Genomic DNA, 19469 nt, shown 5'->3' on the forward strand with positions numbered 1-19469 from the left:
GACTTGATAGAGGTAATTAAAATTATGAGGGGGATAGATAGGGTTGATGTGGATAGGCTTTTTCCATTGAGAGTAGGGGAGATTCAAACAAGAGAACATGAGTTGAGAGTTAAGAGGCAAAAGTTTAGGGGTAACACGAGGGGGAACTTCTTTACTCAGAGAGTGGTAGCTGTGTGGAACGAGCTTCCAGTAAAAGTGGTAGAGGCAGGTTTGATATTGTCATTTAAAAAAAAATTGGATAGGTATATGTACAGGAAAGGAATGGAGGGTTATGGGCTGAGTGCAGGTCAGTGGGACTAGTTGAGAGTAAGCGTTCGGCATGGACTAGAAGGGCCGAGATGGTCTGTTTCCGTGCTGTAATTGTTATAGGGTTATTTCTAGGGAAGCAGTCCAGGCTACCTCATTAAATATATTTAAGACACAGTTAGATAGACTTTTGTCTAGCAAGAGAATTAAGAGTTATAATAAAACGGCAGATAGCTGGAACTGAGACCCCAAGCAGATCAGCTATGAACTTACTGAATGGCAGACAGCCATTCTTGTTCCATTTCTTATGCTCTTGGGTGCTTATTGATCTTAAGTTCTTATACATTAAGAAGATAACAAATCCTTAAAAACAACTGGATCATACTTCGGAAGACTGAAATCAAACAGGACAAATAATTCCTCCATCAAGCTTCTGATTGCTATTCCTAAGATAAGCATTTAAAAAATAAGAGATGTGAAATCACACTTAATTGTCCTATATTATCATAAAGTAAACATTAACAGCGTTGAATTTATTCAAGCTACAACTTTATTCATCTAGTCTTTCTAAACAACTCAATCACATTTTAAACTACATTTATTAAACAAATTCAGTTTGCCCTACCTGCCATTTTTGTTATCCAAGTGATTTATGGTCCTGAAAGCAAAAAAATTACCATGAGAGAAACCAGCACCAAAAAGCACAAGGTACGAAGTATGTGTAAATTGAAAATTAACATCTGCAGCAAATTTTATTTATAATACTTCAAAATAATGTTAATTCTGGATCATACTTTTCTCACTGCTGCATGATATCACATTTTGATGTTCAATCTGGTTGTTACTCTTTCTTAGAAGCCAATGTAAACTGTTTCTCAGTCATGAACAAACAGACAAGTTGGCTTTGAACCTGCTGTGTAAACTTTCAGAGGATTATAGGAAATAAGACAACTACTTTGATATTTTCATGTGTGAAAGTTCCTGCAGTAATAAACTGTTATAATTGTAAATCCTTCAAGGGCGCTCAATGAATCTCCAATGGTTAACCATGTTACTCCTAACTCAGGAAATGTTTATGTTCTTCTTGAGTGTGAGAATGCATACAAGGGAGATGATAACTTGTGTGCCAAAACCTTTGGCAACTGAAATTTATTATGCTTATAAATTCATGTTTGCAATAAATGAATGCACAGGCTTTGATTTTAGCATATGTGCACATGTGTGTGCACACATATGCATGACACATGTATGGACGTGATGGCATTTAAGTCTTACAAGTACATTGTTGTAGTCCAATAGATTGTGAATAGAGGGATGTATTACACAATGCTAGGAAGTCCAGTTGCGAGGAAGGGAGTGATAAGGGGTTGCTGCTACAGTGGTTAACAAAACTAAATGTAAGGCTAGGAAGCAAGAGGTATGTGATGTTGCAGAAGGAATAGTAGAGCAAAGAATAATCAGAGTATTAGGTTCCAATAGTAATCAGGGGAACAGACAGTTTCCAGGGAATCCTCTTATGGACAAAAACATCTGCAGACATACTGACAGTGCAGACTGAGAGATGAGCGCAGAGAGATGGACATGGAGGACATGCCCTTACTCCACAACACAAAAAAATCTGTAAAACCATTTATCTTGTAGGTTAATCCCTCTTTACATACTAGAAAATCAATCTCCATGTGGTTAAAATAAACTTGCTCTTAAAAAAAGGGAAGAATCACATTATGAAATTCTAATAGCCCACTATGGCTTGTGATCAGACTCACGTTAAAAAACTGGAGGACTGTTCCAATGTTAACCACTTAAGTAAATTCAACCCACCTACTTACATGAGTTAATATTTAACATGTTATGAATCTTCAGTGCAAAGTCAGATATATAAAGGTAAGTTAAAATAAGCAATCTGCATGTTTTACTCTTTTAGGAAATGTTAGTTTATAACAATAATGAAACATATTTACCAAAACTTAGTTATGCTATAAGTCTTCAGAAATTCCTACAATTGTCTGCTGAATTGTACACAACCATCAGCGTACAATGTATACCATCTACAAATATACTAAGGCAGCAGAACTTACATTCACAGTCTCAATTCAACCTAGATGGATAAGGTCACCAGCCACACAGGAACACTACCTCATGCAAGTTTCTGAACACATCATGTCTCATCCCAAATTTAAAATAGTTTGTTGATCCTTTAGTATCCGAGTTAGACAGACAGACATACTTTATTGATCCCGAGGGAAACTGGGTTTCGTTACAGTCGCACCAAGAATAGTGTAGACATATAGCAATATAAAACCATAAATAATTAAATAATAATAATTAAGTTTTTCCAAGTGGAAATAAGTCCAGGACCAGCCTATTGGCTCAGGGTGTCTGACACTCCGAGGGAGGGGTTGTAAAGTTTGATGGCCACAGGCAGGAATGACTTCCTATGACGTTCAGTGTTGCATCTCGGTGGAATGAGTCTCTGGCTGAATGTACTCCTGTGCCTAACCAGTACATTATGGAGTGGATGGGAGACATTGTCCAAGATGGCATGCAACTTGGACAGCATCCTCTTTTCAGACACCACCGTCAGAGAGTCCAGTTCCACCCCCAAAACATCACTGGCCTTACGAATGAGTTTGTTGATTCTGTTGGTGTCTGCTACCCTCAACCTGCTGCCCCAGCACAAAACAGCAAACATGATAGCACTGGTCACCACAGACTAGTAGAACATCCTCAGCATTGTCCGGCAGATGTTAAAGGACCTCAGTCTCCTCAGGAAGTAGAGATGACTCTGACCCTTCTTGTAGACAGCCTCAGTGTTCTTTGACCAGTCCAGTTTATTGTCAATTTGTATCCCCAGGTATTTGTAATCCTCCACCATGTCCAAACTGACCCCTTGAATGGAAACAGGGGTCACCGGTGCCTTAGCCATCCTCAGGTCCACCACCAGCTCCTTAGTCTTTTTCACATTAAGCTGCAGATGATTCTGCTCACACCATGTGACAAAGTTTCCCACCGTAGCCCTGTACTCCGCCTCATCTCCCTTGCTGATGCATCCAACTATGGCAGACTCATCAGAAAACTTCTGAAGATGGCAAGACTCTGTGCAGTAGTTGAAGTCCGAGGTGTAGATGGTGAAGAGAAAGGGAGACAGGACAGTCCCCTGTGGAGCTCCAGTGCTGCTGACCACTCTGTCTGACACACAGTATTGCAAGTGCACGTACTGTGGTCTGCCAGTCAGGTAATCAATAATCCATGGCACCAGGGAAGCACCCACCTGCATCACTCACAAGGAAATCTGCAGATGCTGGAAATTCAAACAACACACACAAAATGCTGGCGGAACACAGCAGGCCAGGCAGCATCTATAAGGAGAAGCACTGTCGATGTTTCGGGCTGAGACCCTTTGTCAGGACTAACTGAAGGGAAAGATACTAAGAGATTTGAAAGTAGTGGGGGGAGGGGGAAATGCAAAATTATAGGAGAAGACCGGAGGGAGTGGGATGAAGCTATGAGCTGGAAAGGTGATTGGCGAAAGTGATACAGAGCTGGAGAAGGGAAAGGATTATGGGACGGGAGGCCTCGGGAGAAAGAAAGGGTGAGGGGGGAGCATCAGAGGGAGATGGAGAACAGGCAGAGTGATGGGCAGAGAGAGAGAAAAAAAACAAACAACTAAACATTGTCAGAGATGGGGTAAGAAGGGGAAGAGGGGCATTAACAGAAGTTAGAGATGTTCATGCCATCAGGTTGGAGGCTGCCCAGCTGGTATATAAGGTGTTGTTCCTCCAACCTGAGTCTGGCTTCATCTTGACAGTAGAGGAGGCCATGGATAGACATATCAGAATGGGAATGGGATGTGAAATTAAAATGTGTGGCCACTGGGAGATCCTGCTTTCTCTGGCGGACCGAGCGTAGGTGTTCAGCGGAACGGTCTCCCAGTCTGCGTTGGTCTCACCAATATATAAAAGGCCACACCGGGAGCACCAGACGCAGTATACCACACCAGCCGACTCACAGGTGAAGTGTCGCCTCACCTGGAAGGACTGTCTGGTGCCCTGAATGGTGGTGAGGGAGGAAGTGTAAGGGCAGGTGTAGCACTTGTTCCGCTTACAAGCACTTGCATCACTGTCAGCCTCTCACCCAGCAGAGCAGGGCAGATAGTGTTGAACGCACTGGAGAAGTCAAAAAACATGACCCTCACAGTGCTCGCCGGCTTGTCCAGGTGGGTGTAGACACAGTTCAGCAGGTAGACGATGGCATTCTCAACTCCTAGTCGGGGCTGGTAGGCAAACTGGAGGGGGTCTAAATGTGGCCTAACCATAGGCCGGAACTGCTCTAGAACAAGTCTTTCCAGGGTCTTCATGATGTGGGAGGTCAATGCCACCAATCTGTAGTCTTTGGAGCCACTGGGATGCGGCATCTTCAGTACAGGGATGAGGCAGGACGTCTTCCACAGCACAGGAACCCTCTGGAGACTCAGGCTCAGGTTGAAGACATGGTGAAGTACTCCACATAGCTGGGGAGCACAGGCTTTGAGCACCCTGGGGCTGACACCATCCGGGCCTGCAGCCTTGCTTGGGTGGAGACGTTTCAGCTGTCTTCTCACCTGTTCAGCTGTGAAGCCCACCGTGGTAGTTTCCGGTGGGGGAGGGGTGGTCATGAGAGCAGGGCGGGGGCTGTGAGGAGGGGTAGGAGGGGAGAGTGGAGTCTGTGCTGGTTGGGGGCCGACAACAGATGAATCATGTGGGGGATGGGCAGGGGCCACAGTGTCTAATCTGTTGAAGAACAGGTTAAGTTCGTTGGCCCTGTCCACACTGCCTTCAGCTCCTCTGTTGCTAGTTTGCCGGAACCCAGTGATGGTCCTCATCCCACTCCAGACCTCTCTCATGTTGTTCTGCTGGAGTTTCCACTCAAGCTTCCTCCTATACCTATCTTTAGTCTCCCTGATCTTGGCTTTCAGGTCCCTCTGTATTGTCCTCAGCAACTTCCTATTTCCATCTCTAAACGCCCTGTTTTTAGCATTCAGGATGTCATTAATGTCCTTTGTTACTCATGGCTTAAAATCCTAGAAATTCTTACCAAGCAGCAAGAAGTCAGCACATATGCAAGAAGACAGTTCATATTTACTTAAGAGGCAATTAGAGATGAGCAATAAAGCCAAGTTTGAATTGCAAAGCCCACATCCAAATGCAAATCAATTTAAAAGATTGAAATGCTTGTTTTATTTACAACAAACCTTTGGCTATGGACTGAACATCAGTTAAGAAAAAGGATTTGGCCATGTGGTTCCTCTAGTTTGCTCCATCATTCAAGAAGATCATAGGCAATCTTCCAACTTAGGTACATACTCTTATGTGGTCCAAATGTTCTTCAATTCCTGAACTGTCCAAATTGATCTCTGCCTTAGATGCCATTGAAAATCAGAACAGGCTTGCAAAAGTTCTATCTAAAATGTCAAATTAAACAATTACCACAAATTAAAGGTCATGAATAATATTCTCCACTCTGCTTATCCTGAAATTCTATTTTTCTCAGGACTGTATCCCACCTTGTGCCTTGCTCTGTTCAAGCATATTTTATCTAAGAATGCCCTTCTTATTCACTTGATCAAAGTGTCCAAACACAGCTTCACTTCCAGACTAATTGTAATTTGTTCCTTCTACTCAAGTATATTTCTACTATCTATTCGAATCTGCCATACTCATACCTCACCATTAACCTGCAGACAACCTAAATTGATTTACAAATATTTTAAAATTGACTTGCAAACATCTAAAATCTCCTTTCCATTACAAAGTCCTTGAATGTGCTGTAACATCCCAAGTTCATGCCAATTCTTTTTGCAGAATTTTGTTTAGATCCCTCTAATCTGGTTGCCAACCTTTTACACTGTCCTTCTATCAAAGTTAACCACAACACCCAATTCTGCTGCCTTTTCTACCTGACTCTTATGTTCTGAAATTCCTTAAACTACTCCCTCTGTCTAATTCCTTACTCCTTTAAAATCAGAATCAGATTTATTGTCACTGGCATGTGTCATGAAATTTGTTAATTTAGCAGCAGCAGCATATGAATGCAATACATAATATAGAAGAAAAAAATCAATTACAGTATATGTATATTGAATAGATTAAAATCATGCAAAACTAGAAGTAATATATGTTTAAAAAAGTGAGGTAATGTTCACGAGTTCAATAAGGAATTGGATGGCAAAGGGGAAGACGCTGTTCCTGAGTCGCTGAGTGTGTGCCTTCAGGCTTCTTTACCTGCTACATGAAGGTAACAATGAGAAAAGAGCATGCCCTGGTGCTGGGGGTCCTTAATAATGGACGCTGCCTTTCTGAGACACCGCTCCCTAAAGATGTCCTGGGTACATTGTAGGCTAGTGCCCAAGATGGACCAGACTAAATTTATGAGCCTCTGCAACTTCTTTCAGTCCTGTGCAGTAGCACCCCCCGCCCCCCCACCAGACAGCGATGCAGCCTGTCAAAATGCTTTCCATGGTATATCTATAGAAGTTTTTGAGTGTATTTGTTGACATACCAAATCTCTTCAAACTCCTAATGCAGTATAGATACTGTCTTGCCTTCTTTACAACTACTTCAGTATGTTGAGACCAAGTTAGGTCCTCAGAGAGCTTGACACCCAGGAACATGAAGCTGCTCACTCTCTCCACTTCTGATCCCTCTATGAGGATTGGTATGTGTTCCTTTGTCTTACCCTTCCTGAAGTCCACAATCAGCTCTTCTATCTTACTGACGTTGAATGCAAGGTTGTTGCTGCGACACCACTCCACTAGTTGGCATATCTCACTCCTGTACGCCCTCTCGTCTCCATCTGAGATTCTACCAACAATGGTCCTATCATCAGTAAATTTACAGATGGCATTTGAGCTATGCCTAGCCACATTCATGCGTATTGAGAGTAGAGCAGTGGGCTAAGTACATACCCCTGAGGTTCACCAGTGTTGATCGTCAGCAAGGAGATGCTATCACCAATCCACAGATTGTGGTCTTCCAGTTAGGAAGTCGAGGATCCAATTGCAGAAGGAGGTACAGGTTCTGTAACTTATCAATCAGGGTTGTGGGGATGATGGTATTAAATGCTGAGCTGCAGTCAATGAACAGCATCCTGACAAAGGTTTTTGTGAGTCCAGATGGCCTAAAGCCATATGGAGAGCTATTGAGATTGCGAGCGCCATTGATCTATTGTAGTGATAGGCAAATTGTAGTGGGCTCAGGTCCTTGCCGAGCCAGGAGTTCAGCCTAGTCATGACCAACCTCTCAAAGCATTTCATCACTGTAGATGTGAGTGCTACTCGTCATTAAGACAGCTCACATTATTCTTCTTAGGCACTGGCATAATTGTGGCTTTTCTGAAGCAACTGGGAACTACTGCCCATAGCAGTGAGAGGTTGTAAATGTCCTTGAATGCTCCTGCCAGTTAGTTGCCACAAGTTTTCAGAGCCTTACCAGGTACAGGTGGCCCCCGTTTTTCGAACGTTCGCTTTATGACAGCTCGCCGTTACGAAGGACCCACATTAGTACCTGTTTTCGCTAACCAAACAGGATTTTCGCTTTTACGAAAAAAGACGCCTGCTTCATACGTGTGTCTACCCCGAGAAAGACTACAATGACCGTGAAGCCTTGTGCAGGCAGTTGTTTGCGCATGCGTGTACGTGCTGATTTTTTCTTATCCAAATCGATTTTGGCTCGCTGTCTTCCTGAGTTTGATAAGTGAAACTACACTGTACATACAATATTTCTACTTTATATAGGGTGTATATTTATCACAGCATTCCTGCTTTTACTATATGTTCATGTTATTTTAGGTTTTATGTTATTTGGTTTGATTTGGTAGGTTATTTTTTTGGGTCTGGGAACGCTCAAAAATTTTTCCCATATAAATTAATGGTAATTGCTTTACGATGGTAATTGCTTTACGATGGTAATTGCTTTACTTTACGACATTTTGGTTTACAAACGGTTTCATAGGAATACTCTACCTTCAGATTGTGGGGGAAACCTGTAATCTGTCGGGGCCTTCTGCCTTGCGAGGGTTCACGCTCTTTAAAGGCAGCCTAATATCGGCCTCAGAGACAGAGATCACGGGGATTAGAAATAGACATTTGGTTTTCTGTTCTGATATCTTTCTATGGTGGGATCAAATTTTGTTTGATAGTGCTCCTGTTAAATGTTAATATCTTCTTCGGCACAATACTGACACCCCCCTTTATAAATGTTATAGTACCAGAATGTTGTTATATTACCAAAGACAGATTTTCAGACTAATACAAATATGATTTCATATTCAAAATCTTTTGGGAAGCAGATGATTCAAACTGGAAAAGAGACCAAATTGGAATAACTGGAAAGTAAATAAAATCTCTGGCAAATGCAATTAAACCATTTAGTTATTAACACTACTTTCCATAGAACACTACAGCACAGTACAGGCTCTTCAGCCCTCCATGTTGTGCCGACCCATATAATCCTTAGAAAAAAGTACTAAACCCACACTACCCCATAACCGTCCATTTTTCTTTCATCCATGTGCCTGTCCAAGAGGATCTTAAATACCCCTAATGTTTTAGCCTCCACCACCATCCCTTGCAAGTCATTCCAGGCACTCACAATCCTCTGTGTAAAAAACTTACCCCTGATGTCTCCCCTAAACTTCCCTCCCTTAATTTTGTACATATGCTATTGGTGCCCTGGGAAACAGGTACTGACTATCCACCCTATCTATGCCTCTCATAATCTTGTAGACCTCTATCAAATCCCCTCTCATTCTTCTACCCTCCAAAGAGAAAAGTCCCAGTTCTGCTAACCTTGCTTCATATGACTTGTTCAACATCCTGGTAAATCTTCTCTGCACCCTCTCCATAGCTTCCACAACCTTCCTATAGTGAGGTGACCAGAATTGAACACAATACTCTTAAATGTGGTCTCACCAGAGATTTGTAGAGTTGCAACATGACCTCTCTACTCTTGAACTCAATCCCCGTTAATGAAGCCTAGCATCCCATAGGCCTTCTTAACTACCCTATCAACCTGTGCAGCGACCTTGAGGGATGTATGGATTTGAACCCCAAGGTTCCTTTGTTCATCCACACTCTTAAGTAACTGACCATTAATCCTGTACTCAGTCTTCTGGTTTGTCCTTCCAGAATGCATCACCTCACACATTCAATACTGCCTGACAGTAAAAAGCTGGACTCTAATTTGTTAAAGGACATTTGTTAAAGTCAATTATTCTATATTATTTTTAATGATGGCTGAGTCACAAATAATTTGCCATTGTGTGGTACCAAAGCTGGTTTTCTATATATCCCATTTCTAAGCACCAATTTTACTCTCATCATATAACACGTGAGAATTGAAAAATAATGATACTTACTCATTAGGAGATTTGTAATGGTTATGGGAGCCCTTGAGGTAGGTGTCTGTGATGAAGATGGCATTGAAGGATAAGATAGCATGCTTCTGTAGCTGGAAGTATCCCAAGACCCTCCTCTGTGACTCATAGTACCAGATGATTGTGGGCCTGAAAGTCCAATGTGCTGCACTGCTGTTGAGGGAGGTGCAGTCCTATTTCAGAAAAGCATAGAAATGAACAGGGTCAATTGCCAACCGTAAAATGTTGTTGTTTCATTGAAAATTCCTCCTCAAAAGGTTTAACTGACTTCCACTGTATTTTAACTATAGTAATAAAATTGTAAAATAAATGTTTTTGTTTCATTTCCCAGCTGAGTTTACTTGTTGAAGTTCAAGTTCAAGTTCAAGTTAACGGTCATCTCATAGTGCATACATGCAACCAAACGAAACAACACTCCTCTGGACCATGGCACACCCACATAACATATATCACACACAGCACATAAAACAAAATATTATCATAAATAAGTTAATAAAATGTAATTGAAAATGATGCTCAAGAGGTAGTAACGGAGGACAACGAAATGGCGAACGAACTTAATAAGTATTTTGCATCCGTCTTCACTGTGGAAGAACTTGCAGAATGCATGAAAAGCAAGACTGAACTTCAGGGGCTGAAGTGAGTATCATTGCTATTACCAAAGAGAAGAGGCTTGGGAAACTGAAAAGTCTGAAGGTAGGTAAGTTACCTGGACCAGATGGACTAAACCCCAAAAGTTCTGAAAAAGGTAGCTGAAGAGATTGTGGAGGCATTAGTAATGATCTTTCAAGAATCACAAGATTCTGAAATGGTTCCAGAGGGCTGGATAACTCCAAATGTCACTTCACTCTTTAAGAAAGGAGGGAGGCAGAAGAAAGGAAATTACAGGCCAGTTAATCTGACTTCAATGGTTGGAAATATGTTGGAGTCTATCATTAAGGATGAGTTTTGGGGTACTTGGAGGCACATGACAAAATAGGCCAAAGTCAGCATGGTTTCCTTAAGGGGAAATCTTGCCTTACAAATCCATTGGAATTCTTTGAGGAAATAACAGGCAGGATAGACAAAGGAGAATCAGTGGATGTATTTTCTTTGGATTTTTGGAAAACCTTTGACAAAATGCAGCACTTGAGGCTGCTTAATAAGGTAAGAGCCCATGATATTATATGAAAGATGCATGGATAGAAGATTGGCTGACTGACAGGAGGCAAAGAGTGGGGATGAATGGGGCTTTTTCTGGTTGGCTGCTGGTGACTAAATCGTGCCCTGAAGGGACAATGTTAGGATTGCTTGTACCTTACTTGGTATGTTGTGAGCAGTTTTGAGCTCCTATCTGGAAAAAAACAGATCTACAGGCATTTTAGAGGGTCCAGAGAAAGATCACGAGGAAGATCCCACGAATGAAAGGATTAATAGATTAGAAGTGTTTGATGGCTTTGGGCCTGTACTCACTAGAGTTTAGAAGGGAGGGGGGGATCTCATTGAAACCTATTGAATATTTAAAGAATAGATGTGGACAGGATTCCCCTGGTGAGGGAGTACTGACCAGAGGGCACAGCTTCAGAATAGAGGAACATCTATAGAGAAACATAAATGAGGAAAGCTTTCTTTAGCCAGAATGTGGTGAATCTGTAGAATTTATTATCACAGTCAGCTGTGCAGGCCAAGACATTGAGTATATTTAAAGTGGAGATTGATAGCTTCTTAATTAATTAAGGTATCAAATATTATAGAGAAAGGTAGAAGAATGGGGTTGAAAGGGGTAATAAGTCAGCCATGATGGACTGGCTGAGCAGAACAGCTCACTGTCCCAGTGACAAAACCTCAGTGGTGGCAGGGTATTAGTCTTACAGGCCAGGGGAAGAAGCTGTTCCACACCTGAGAAATGGCAGATGAGAGTTTAACGTAGATAAATGTGAGGTGCTGCTCCTCAGCAGGGCAAATGAAAGGAGACAGTACACTGTTAAGGGCAAGGTCCTTAACAGCATTGCGGAGCAGAGAGATCTTGGGATCCAAGTACATAGCTCCTTGAAAGTGGCTACACAGGTCGGTAAGGTGGTTAAGAAGGCTTAAGGAATGTTTGCTTTAATTAGTTGAAGCACTGATTTCAAAAGTCAGGAAGTTATGTTGCCACTTTATAAAACTCTGGTTAGGCCACATCTAGAGTGTTGCATGCAGTTCTGGTTGCCTCACTATAGGAAGGATGTTCAGGCTTTGGAGAGGATGCAGAAGAGGTTCACTAGGATGCTGCCTGGTTTAGAGGGCATGTACTATTATGAGAGATTGGATAAACTTGGGTTGTTTTCTCTGGGCCGTCATAGGCTAAGAGGAGATCTGATAGAGGTTTATAAGATTATGAGAGACAGAGATATAGAGGATAGAGAATATCTGTTTCCCATAGCTGCATTGTCTAATACCAGAGGGCATGAGGTTTTTACTCAGACAGTCGTGGATGCCTGGAATACACTTCCTGGCATGATGATAAAGGCAAATACATTAGAGGCTTTTAAAAGATGTTTGGATAGGCACATGTATACAAGGAAAATGGAGAGATATAAACATGGTGTAGGTATGAGGGATTAGTGTTTGTGTTTTTTGATTTGATTTTTAGCTGATTCAGTACAACATTGTGGGCCAATTAGCTTGTTCCTATGCTGTATTCTTCTATGTCTACTGTCTGACAGTCCTAGTCCTGATGCTTCTGCACCTTCTTCCTGATGGTAGTGTGTCAAAAGATGGTGGGATGGGTGATAGGTATCCTCAACAATGCTTCGTACCCTTTGTCTGCAACACTCCCAGTAACTGTCACAAATGGGGGGGGGGGGGTGACCCTTGACAGTTTTGTGGGTCTAGGTTAGATTGTCTGTTAAGTGCAAGCCAAGAAACTTCGTGCTCTCCATTCTCCCCAGAGCAGAGCCATCAAAAGTGTCAACCTATGGCTTCCTAAAGTCCCGAATCATCTCTTTTGCCTTGTCCACATTGAGACCACTAGTCAAGCCTCTCAACCTCCTCTCAGTATGTCAACTCATCATTCTTACTGAAGAGGCAACAAATTTATTTAATTGATGCAATTGTGGGAAAATGAGGTCCTCTGCATTTTCCTTTTCACTGAGTTCATATCAAGTGGTATGTAAAATGGACTGTCGCTAATATTATTATACAATATAACTATTTACAATTCTGAATTTTGGGTCTGTAAGACCACCCTTATTTCACCAAACATTCCAACTTATAGGGAAGTTGTCATCCTCCACAGGATACTGAGCTCTAACCTCACTTTGTGTGAAACAAAACCACAAGCTGAGGATTGAGGACACTGATATAAAAATGAGAAACAAATCATAGAAATCTTTGGTTCAAAAGAAGGTCATCTTTGACCCAAACTGAGGTCTACTGTGAAAAAGATAAAAATTATACTTATTTTCAACACCAGCTCTGAAACCTTAGCATTGTTCATCCATGGTATTGTTAAACATGAAGAGGGATTTTGCCTTCAATTCCCAGGCAATCAGTTCCACTTGGCCACACTCTGGACAAAATCACTTTCCCTCAATTCTCTTCTAATCATTGCACCAATTAAATCTATTTCTCCTAGTTTATGATCTCACTGATAAGGATGTTGGCCAGTCTTCTTCCATCTATTCAGGCTTCTAATATCTCAATTAAATTTTCTTTCAGCTATACTTTTTTTCCCCCAAAGAAAACAATCCCAGCTTAGCCAATCTTTCCCCTTCATTAAAAACCTGCAGTCCTGGCAAGATAGTCATAAATGTTTTCAGTTTCCATCTAGAATCTCTTTCCTTCAGGTGTCAACTGTACAACTTAATAACTGCTTTGAAAGTCCATCCTCAGTGGGCCTATCCTATTCTTATTTTTAAACTGGAGCAATAATTTTATAATATAACTTTGTTTTGATAAGTTTGAAATTGCAGTAGAAAGAGAAGTGGACTCCTTTTATTTTCTCCCTCTGAGCCAGTCTGGAATCCAACTATAATTTTCCCTTCAATTCCATTGGCTTACTTTGCAGATCAATCATATGAGACCCATCTAATCGGTGGCATCTATTAATCTCGCGAGACCATGGATCTGCGCCTGGAACGGTTTCCAGGGTGCAGGCTTGGGCAAGGTTGTATGGGAGACCAGCAGATGCCCATGCAACAAGTCTCCCCTCTCCATCTACCCATCTAATCACTTTACTAAAATCTATGTTGACCACATCAAATGTATTGACCTCCATGCTACATCTTCAAAATCTTTAATAATTACATTCTTTAATACAAAATTACAGGACAATGGAGACAGCCTGCAATTAAATTTATGAGTGAGAATGCACAAACTGTTACAGATTTTACTGCTTTATCTTTTCCTTGCATTTTAACTCACCTCAAAAGCATTTTGTTAAATTCATTATTTGATGGAGTCTTCTTTTAATTTTATAAATTTATTTAAATTTTCTGGATTACTTCAGTTTTGGAGACCGTACAACGTATTTGAGAAGAGTTAATCAACCCAGATAGTGTTCGTAATTACCACAAACTGTAACCTCTTGATGATCTTAGGCAGATTACATTTTGCATTCCATTACATTGAAAATAGGATAGGCCAATTGAGAACACACACTCAAAGAAACTATTAAATTCTACAGTTGACGCCTTAAGAGATACTAGACAGGATACTGAAAAGATTTACAGCTGGCTTGCCAGGACTGCAAGATTGTTTTTTAAGGAAGGGGAAAGTTTGGATGAATTGGAAGATGAGATCCCTCCATTCCTTTCCACAATCTCTTTGACCTCCTGCCATCAGGAAGAAAGTATCACAGCACAAGAATCAGAACTATCAGGCTGGATAACAACTTCTTCCCCCAAGGTGCCAGATTCCTAAACACCGTGCTGCCACCCAGCACACACGTACACCCTGTCTGAATGCCCCGCCTGTCCCCATCCTTCACTCCCAAGTCACAGATACACTCTTGTCCTGCATTGGTCACTTTCACCTTTTATTGCTGCTATTTCACATACAGGTGTCCACCGCTTTACGAAAGTTCACTTTACGCCACTTTGCTTTTACGAAAGACCTACATTAGTACCTGTTTTCGCTAACCAAAAGAAATCCAAAGAGGATTTTCACTTTTACGAAAAAAGGCGCCTGCTTTAAACTTGTGTTTACCCTGAGAAAGACTACCATGACTGTGAAGCCTTGTGAAGGCAGGTGTGTGCACATGCATGTATGTGTGCATACGTGTACATGTGCATGCATGTAAGTGCCAATTTATTTTTTCTATAAATTGGTTTTTAGCCGAATCTTCCTGATTCTGGTAAGTGAAATTATACTGTACATACATTATTTCTATTTTATATAGGCTGTGTATTTATCATATCATATTATTAGAGTGAACTGAGTGAGCAAGAGTGGGAATGGGCAGAATAGAATTGCAATTTAACTGGGTAAATCATTTTTTTGGGGAAATGTATCACTAACAGATCAAAAACAGCCTTGAACTACATTCACAGTACCTGATCAGGAAACCTTAGAGTGTGGTGAGGAATTATATGCAGAATTAAAGGGCTAAAACCTAACTGACATCTGCAGCTTGGCTAGTAAAATTGCACGATAACTAATCCGCTAACTATGAGACAGATACAGGGAACAAAGAAGTGCTTGTGCATAAGAAAGCTGCTTGTGTAACCGTTAACCAAGGATGCCTAGGAACAATCAGAATATGTATGTGATAACGAATGTTTAACAAGCAGCCCCAGACAACACTCGGGGCTCACTTGATTGCAGATTTTGCCAGGCTCTATGAGCGGGGATTCTGTTGTAGCAACTCAGATACAAGCTTGCTAATAAACAGTATGCAATTTTAAGTAAACTGTGTTTGATAATTATTCCCTGGTTCTGAACCTAAAGTCCTCTGGTAGAGAGGCAGACCAACAGAGGTAAAGGTTGAAATGAGGAAATAGGAAGACTGATTATTCATCTTTGACGGGATGGTCTTGATTTACAATGTTCCAGTCTCATAAAGTGGATATAGAACTGGAGACAGTACTAGGGAGAGCAAAGCCACCAGAAACAAGGACATAGACTACCGTGCTTTTGACCAAGCCTACTCACCTTTAACAGAGTGCATAACCTGCTTTGATTATATTTTAGGCTGAGCTAAACCAGCATCTTGGTGCAAACATTAGCAGCAGAAACTCCAATGTTGTCCACTCTGTGGTGACCTCATCACTACACCAAAATCAAGAATCATGGTGCAAAGAGAGTTTGTACTCCCTCTCTATCACCTTTGCTATGAGAGTTTGAGAAAAAGTATACCTTAAAGACCTACTAAGTTTACAATGTACAATTAGCTTGATATCTCACATCAACAAGCCCAACCATGCTAAAACATGTCTTCCCCATTCAATAGGCCGGATCATCAACTCTCCCATTCTCTTTAATTGCTTTCTGTTATTAAATGTGCAATATACACACAGAAAATATTTTAACCTGGGAAAGAAATCACAGTTGTGTACTGTACATTTTATGGTTTCAATAAGAACTTGTTTTAAAGACAACTTTTTTAAAACTACTTATTAACGTATCCCCAAATGTGGGAAAGGCTTTCAATACATACCTAAAAGACCCTACTTTGCCAATGCCTCTATAAGGCACAGTACCTAAAACAGTGAAATATCATTTTTATGAATGTATATTATACACTTAGAAAATAAAAGATAATATCTTTTCTAGTATCCACAGACAATAGAACTCCACTTAGATAAGATTCAGAACAAGAGTAACTATTAGTTACATTCTGCATACATACTTTGATAAGAAAATGAACCTTTGAACATAAACTTACAGATCCACCACAACAACAGCTGACTTTCAGTGTTTAGCGAATAGCGATTTGGCTTTGGGTGGGAGAATCTGTGCGTGTGCCCACCCAAAAGCATCAGAGAGACACATTAAAAAGACATTTCAATTGCTTTCAAGTATCTCTAGCAATCAAGGCTTTTAAAAGTAGCAAAAGCATACTGAAAGTATTTTTAAAAAGGATAGCTCAAACAATTTAATGATACTAAATTTACTTATAACCCATTTAACTTACAAAAATGAGTTAAAATGTTAAAGTCCATGTTTATTCTGCATTATTATTTTACTTTGAACTATCACAATGAACTTTTGTAATGAATTGATCTGTAAGAACAGTACACAAGACAAGCTTTTCACTGTACTTTGGTCCATGTGACAATAATAAACCAATTCTATTTCCAGAAAGCATATGAAACAGAAGCAGAAGTCAGCTTCATTGCCTTTTGAGTCTGCCTTACCATTTAGCAAGACCATTGGCCAAAGGATGGGAGAGGTTATTGCTTAGCCTTTTTTCTGAGTCTTTAACACCTGGTTCTGCTCTCCTGTAAGAATTCTTCTGAACTCTTGATAATATAGACCTAATCTCTTTAACCTCTTCCCACCATGTCCCAATATGACTGCAGTGAGACATCTTTGCTGTGATACTCAAAACCTCTCACAATGAAGGCCAATCTATCACTTGTCTTCCTAATTATTTGCTGCATCTGCATGTTGGCTTTCAATGACATGCTCTTGGCCACCTTGATTCTTTTTACCTAGAACATTACTCAATTTCTCATCATATAGAGTTTTGCTTTTCGGTTTTATACATTAAAGTGGATAACTTGACATTTTTCTACATTGTATTGCATCTGGCCATTCCCTCTGTGTGTCTATATCGTCTTGAACCTTTTTTTTTCATCCTCTTCGCACTCATATTCCCACCCAGCTTAGCAAAATCAGTAAACTTCAAAAAATGACACCTGATCCTCGCAATTGTTAATATTGATTATGAATAGCACTAATCACAGCCTACCAATCTAAGAAAGATCTATTTAATTCTGTGCTTTGCTTCCTATCAAGTAACCATCTCTCAATTTGTTGAACAAGTGCTTGTTTGGCAATTCATCAGAAAACTTTGGAAAACATCCAGACACACAATATTAAGAGGTTCCCGTTATCTATTCTACAACAGTGGATTCTGGTTAATTGGGCCATTGGTTATTTGGAACAATTCTTAAAAAAACAAAAACTAATCAAGAAAATACCCGGAATTCCATTTGTTTATTGGGACTGGAGATAGTTGCCAAACACTTTCTAACTAGCATCAGTTGTGTGCACTTGTGTGGCTGTTACACACTGCACTGTGCTTAGAACGAACAGTTTAATAGCGTCTGTTGTGTGTGTTTCTGTTATGTTATCCATTACAGCCAGCGTATGCCAATTCAAAATTTAGTGATTTTTGATCATTTTGTTTTTTATTTTGCCTTTAAAAATTCAAAGCCTTGCCAAGATGCCACAAAAAGATTTGACACTAGCCAAAAAAAATTACCCCATGGGACCAAATTAAAAGCCATCCTCCTAACATCACTCATTGTCAGCTGTCTGTTACCTACGCTAGGAGTCTGTGCTGATTTTGTTCATTTACAGTCAATCAAAAGAACACAGTAGTGTACACTGGATAAATTCTTCTATTGATAACTATTAGGAACTAATACACAGTTTTATAGTACTATCGTACTATTGGTAGTGTTCTAATTTATTCTGTATTTCATTTTAATACATAGTTTGTTACTCAGTTAAACCATAGTTTGTCTTTTTTATACCTTTTAACTATTTCCATGAAACTCTGGCTATTTGGGGAAACCAATTAATTGCGGCAAAATTACTGATCCCAATATGCCCCAATTAACTGGAATCCACTGTAGTTATATTCTCAGAGAACTCCAGTACATTAGTTAAATGTAACTTCTTTCATATACCCAAAGACAAGAAAGACTGATTACTGTTACATCCTCTGATTATTCTCCCAAGTTCTGGTATGCAAGCAAAATGTTCTCATTGGAACTTCACAGCCCGATGCTATCAATGTATTAATACAGATTCCCTATGGCTTAAGATAATTAACCTCAGAAAACCTACAGCACAATACAGGCCCTTCGACCCACAATGTTGTGCCGAACATGTACTTACTTTAGAAATTACCTAGGGTTACCCATAGCCCTCTATTTTTCTAAGCTTCACGTACCTATCCAGGAATCTCTTAAAAGACCCTATCGTATCCGCCTCCACCACCGTCGCTGGCGGGCTATTCCACACACTCACCGTTCTGTGCGTAAAACTTACTCCTAACATCTCCTCTGTACCTACTTCCAAGCACCTTAAAACTGTGCCCTCTCATGTTAACCACTTCAGCTCTGGGAAAAAGCCTCTGACTATCCACACAATCAATGCCTCTCATCATTTTATACACCTCTATCAGGTCACCTCTCACCCTCTCTCGCAACAAGGAGAAAAGGCCAAGTTCACTCAACATATTCCCATAAGGCATGCTCCCCAATCCAGGCAACACCCTTGTAAATCTCCTCTGCACCCTTGCTATAGTTTCCACATCCTTCCTGCAGTGAGGCAAACAAAACTGAGCACAGTACTCCAAGTGGGGTCTGACAAGGGTCCTATATAGCTGCAACATTACCTCTCAGCTCTTAAACACAACCCCACAATTGATGAAGACCAATGCACCATATGCCTTCTTAACCACAGAGTCAACCTGCGCAGCAGCTTTGAGTGTCCTATGGACTCGGACCGCAAGATCCCTCTGATCCTCCACACTGCCAAGAATCTTACTATTAATACTATATTCTGCCATCATATTTGACCTACCAAAATGAACCACCTCACACTTATCTGGGTTGAACTCCATCTGAAATTCTCAGGCAAACACAAGGAAATCTTGAGTCCTGATGAAGGGTCTC

At 40.6% G+C, this 19469-nt stretch overlaps 1 protein-coding gene across 1 annotated transcript in view; it reads right to left on the reverse strand.

Moving 5' to 3' along the window:
- Positions 1-13013: 13013 nt before the first annotated feature.
- rnf212 (ring finger protein 212) overlaps positions 13014-19469 on the reverse strand; it is a 77590-nt gene continuing 71134 nt past the window's right edge. Inside the window, exons 12-13 of the mRNA XM_073041895.1 lie at positions 16274-16316; positions 13014-13050 (exon numbers count right to left, since the gene is read on the reverse strand). Coding sequence (XP_072897996.1) covers positions 13014-13050; positions 16274-16316 — 80 coding nt within the window. The remainder of the gene's footprint in view (positions 13051-16273; positions 16317-19469) is intronic.

The sequence above is a fragment of the Hemitrygon akajei genome, chromosome 4, assembly GCF_048418815.1.
Source record: "Hemitrygon akajei chromosome 4, sHemAka1.3, whole genome shotgun sequence".
In the NCBI taxonomy this organism is placed as follows: domain Eukaryota; kingdom Metazoa; phylum Chordata; class Chondrichthyes; order Myliobatiformes; family Dasyatidae; genus Hemitrygon; species Hemitrygon akajei.